Raw genomic sequence first — 5000 nt, forward strand, 5'->3', positions numbered from 1 at the left:
AGTTATTGATCAAATGTCAACAGATGTAAGTTTTTTGCTTTAATTGCTGTTTATATAACATTCAGTATAATAAAACAAATATTGCATGCAGTTGAGAGTAACATTGAAAATTTTCACTCCTTGAGAAACAATTGTCAACCGAGGCATAGCCGAGGTTGACAATAGTTTTCTCAAGGTGAAAATTTTCAATTTTACTCTCAACCACATGCAATATTTATTATAGGATTAAACATTCTTTTTGAATAATTTATCAATGTGTAAACTCTGGACATTTTATTCACAAACTAAACAAGAGGTACTGTGAGCAATGCTCACTAACAATACCGCTTACCCCAATCTCCCAAAGGGTGTTGTTAATAGGTATAAATTACCTCTTTCCTGAGTGTAAAAATATGGTATGCCTTTGTAGAAGAAAATGGAAGATATAGTCCGAACACAAATCCATGGTATAAATCTATAATTTTGACCTTGAGATCAAAGGTCAAGGTCATAAAGAGGTCATGAATGTACATGACACATAGTCTCATGGTGATACACCCATGTCTTATGGTATGACTATGTCAAAACCCTATAATCAATTTTTGACCTTGAGGTCACCGTTCAAGATCATATAGAGGTCATGAAGGTACCCGACACATCGTCTCATGGTGATACACTCATGTGTCAAATATGGTATGCCTATGTCAAAGAACAAAGAAGTTATGGCCCGGACACGAATCCATTGTAAAAAAAACCTTTAATTTTGACCTTGAGGTCAAGGGTCAAGGTCATATAGAGGTCAAGAAGGTACTCGACACATCGTCTCATGGTGATCCACCTGTGTGCCAAATATGGTATGCCTATGTCAAAGAACAAAGAAGTTATGGCCCAGACACGAATCTGCACAGTCAGGCAGACGGACAGACAGACAGAGTGATTCCTATATACCCCCCTGAACTTTGTTCGCGGGGGGTATAATAAAAGTGCTTCACACTTTTATGTTTTGAAAGTTTGTGAGTAAAATATCCAGAGTTTACACATCGATAAATTCTTCAAAAAGAATGTTTGATTCTTATAATTCCAATTCGTTCCCTGTATTATCAATTTCAATAATTTGAATAGTTTCCCTGCACTATGTTATTTATTTTCAGGCCTGTATGTATATATAGCGTTTTTGGATTTATTGATGTGTATATTCTCGTTTAGATTTATTTATGTCCGATCAAAACAATTGTAATAAATAACATTGGAATCATATATTATCATACTTTCATGTAATTTAGTCAAATCTGATTGGTCAAGAAACATTTGAAAAAACATTGTTACCCTTTGAGAACAGAAACCACACGCTCTAGGGTATAGTATCTAGCAACGGGTAACAGTACTTGACAACAGGTGATATTATATAAATATTGCATGTAGTTGAGGGTAACATTGAAAATTTTCACCCCAAAAAAACCATTGTCAACCGAGGCGTAGCCGAGGTTGACAATGGTTTCTCGAGGGGTGAAAATTTCAATGTTACCCTCAACTACATGCAATATTTGTTTTATTATACTGAATGTTATGAAACGTGGAAAGCAGAAAAACTTACGTCTGTTGACATTTGATAAATCACTGTCGTGCGATATTTTGTATTTCGATGCGGGTACTCGCGTTTATTACAAACGCTAAAATACGTCGTCTAGCAATCTACGGCGAACCGTACGCGCATAAATTTGACGCATGTGATAATTTTTTATAATATCACCCGTTGTCAAGTACTGTTACCCGTTGCTAGATACTATCACCCTGGGTCGCGTGTTTTCTGTTCTCAGAGGGTAACAATATGTTTTTTCAAATGCTTCTCGACCAATCAGGTTCGAGTATTTTACATGAAAGTATAATAATATAAAAATTATCACATACATCAAATTAATGCATGAACGGTTTGCCATAAATTGTTAGACAACATGTTTGAGCGTTTGTAATAAACGCAAATACCCACATTGATATACAAAACATTGCATGACAGCGATTAATCAAATGTCTACAGACATTAGCTTTTCTGCTTTGTTATTTATGTAACATTCAGTATAATAAAACAAATATGGCATGTAGTTGAGGGTAACATTGTAAATGTTCACCCCTCAGGAAACCATTGCCAAGCTCAGCTGCACCTTGGTTGACAATGGTTTTTTCGGGGAGAAAATTTTCAATGTTACTCCCAATTACATGCAATATCTATATAATGCTAAATCATCGTAAAGCAGTGGCTCCTCTTTAAAATGCTCAAAAGTTTTCTTATCGACCATGCACCCTCCACAATATCACACAGGTGCAAAATTATAACTAGTTTAATCAATTTGAAACTTACTTGGGATCTTGTGGTGTCCAGTGAGATTTTACAGGCTTTAGATCTGGGAAAACATCTGGCATTTTATCAATCATTTGACATCTCTTCAAATTTTTCTTGCAGCTGTGTACGTAAATATCTCTAAATGCATCTGATCCACAATGTCTTTTTACTAGGATGATATAGAGAGACATTTCAAAATTTCAATGCTATTGTTCTTCAAAAAGGAACAATTTGTTACATACATTATATATACCAGCTTCATTAAATGAATAGGATTTGGCATAGGCTATGCCTGTTCCTATACAGTCAAACTTCGTTATCTCAAACTCAATGGGACTGAGAAAAAACTTCCGAGATATCTGAGGATTTGAGATATCGAGGGTAAAACACTTATAAAGAACAAGTGGGTGGGACTTCTGAATCACTTCGACATATCCGTGGTATTCGAGATATGGGTGTTTGAGATAACTATATTCAACTGTATGTGTAACCCTTGTAAGTGTTAACTGTATATTTAACCTTGAATTGTGATGGATGGACAAGCATAATAAATGGACAGAGTTATTACATATTTTCTACACTGCCTTAGCTACCCCTGAATAATGCAAAACTTTGTTGTAAGTAACTATATTTAATGCCACTGTGCACTATTCTCTACACAATATAACTGTAAGAAAGCCACTCTGTGTATCCGTAAGTTACTGTCATTTTCCAACCCAAAAATTTTAAGTGACTTTGTGAGAGTCCCCTTGCAGCTTGGACATAACTATTCTGTCTGCTGTTTGCTAACTTCCATGTCAAGAATATGATTGTTTTACATTTACGTCAATTAGACTTGAATTGAATATGAATGTTTATACGTACGACTTATCTTGGTATGTTTGTGCCGCCATACTGTCAGGCAAAGGTTCTCGGAAACTAATCCGGTCTGAACGTTTGTAATCCACGGTGTAAGTACAGTTATGATCATTTTACACTTGATTATTCTATTAATTACATTGTCAATTACCTGTATCTATACTGTCAGCTATGCTCATGAATGCAATTGTGCATAATCCGAGTTTATATTTTTGCCATGTGCTTGAAGTATGGTGCGCTGTTCATGTCATCTTCTGTAGCCGATGATTATTAACTGTAATTGTCTTGAAATATGAATTTAGTGAATTGAATTGGTAATTCATGTTCATGAGCTATTTGATTAGTGATGTAGAAATGGGATTTGTTGTATGTCAAGTATTGTATTACACGGATTCAGGTTTGAGAAATTTTTGTATGGAAAGCAGTATTTGTCATAAACTTAATTTGTTTTGTTTTTTTATTCATTGTAGCTTTTTACCACATTTACGCTGACAAACTGTGTATGACTCCACACAATGGTGAACGAGCACCACGTGTAATTGTGTGCACATGTCACATTGATGGTTAACTGTCTGTCAAAATTAACTCTGAGAGTCCTTATTGAGGCAGAATAATAACAAACCTCATTTAGATCTAATTAACTAGTCGTATGTAACTCTCTAGTCGGTAAACGGCTCTGTAGAGCTAATGTTGAATTCTTATACAGTGTCCAATACGCAAGATCGCGACTACTTTCTCCGTCTTGGTTTTAAACTTTACTTTCCCCTTTCAAAGTCTCGAGAGACCCAGAGTATGCGAGAATTTGGGCATGTTGGTAAATGATACCAGTTCTACAACTTTTGTCGTGATCGATTCACCCCATTTTAACAATGTTGTACTATCATTGCATTGCATTAGACTGTAGTAATGATTCAAGAAAGCAACATAATACGCAGAAATATCCACAACTGATAGATTTTAATGAAAATGTGGTGGATTTCCCCCCACTGCTGTTAGCCAGGAAATTCACAGAGCTGATAAGAGCTTGCATCAAAATATATAGCTTCACGAGCTAAATTCAGAAGTTCATTTTTCCTGTATCCAGACGTTTTTACACACCTTTCATTTAAAATTGCTTTTAATTGTGGAAAGCACATGGAGGTTAAATCGTCTTCCGATACCATGTTTTGAATAAACAAAAAATGCCCAAGATCGATACGCTTTTCTGGACTTCTTTACAAAAGAGTTCCGATAACTCGGTATTTACGATCTTGCGTATTTTAAATAAAGATTATTTGATAACATATTTGATTTGAATTAGAACAAAGTAATTCACCTATCAAACTGTGTTTAAACATAAAATGACCTGTGTCCATGCTGGCTACCACCTGACATTATATTTTTTTGTAATTAATCACTATCTAGAGCGTGATAATTACTTTTCCATTATGCAAGTTATCACGTAGTTACCATTGTAGTCACCTTATCTACCCACAAACCTATACAGTGATTCATCATTATGCGTAAATTATCACGTTTCCATCCATGTACCAACAATGCAGTGATTCCTTATTTAGGTCAATATAAGTATCTCGAATACAAGTTATTTCAAATATCCACTTATGTTGAAGTCGATAGCCAGTCCTGCCAGTATTCCTTACATAAATGATTTGAAAAACTCCTGATATCTTGAATACATGCAGTAACATCAAATACCCTGCTTATGTCAAAGATCCCAAGTCATAATTTTGCCTGGGGTATCTCGGAGTGTGGTCAGTATACCAGTCTGCTAAAGATTCCTGGTCTCGCTACCTCCCACTTCCTTACCAGTGGATATTCACATGTT

The 5000-nt window shown here is 35.3% G+C and overlaps 1 protein-coding gene across 2 annotated transcripts in view; it reads right to left on the reverse strand.

The window, feature by feature from the left end:
• The window catches only part of LOC125645688 (general transcription factor 3C polypeptide 2-like), an 86128-nt gene that overhangs the window by 55866 nt on the left and 25262 nt on the right, over nucleotides 1-5000 (reverse strand). Inside the window, exon 8 of one of the 2 annotated variants that reach the window (XM_048871462.2) lies at nucleotides 2336-2486. The exons of the other annotated variant lie outside the window; for it this stretch is intronic. Within the exon in view, the coding sequence (XP_048727419.2) occupies nucleotides 2336-2486 (151 nt within the window). The remainder of the gene's footprint in view (nucleotides 1-2335; nucleotides 2487-5000) is intronic. 2 annotated transcript variants of the gene reach the window in all.

Source organism: Ostrea edulis, chromosome 6, assembly GCF_947568905.1.
Source record: "Ostrea edulis chromosome 6, xbOstEdul1.1, whole genome shotgun sequence".
NCBI classification, from domain to species: Eukaryota; Metazoa; Mollusca; class Bivalvia; order Ostreida; family Ostreidae; genus Ostrea; species Ostrea edulis.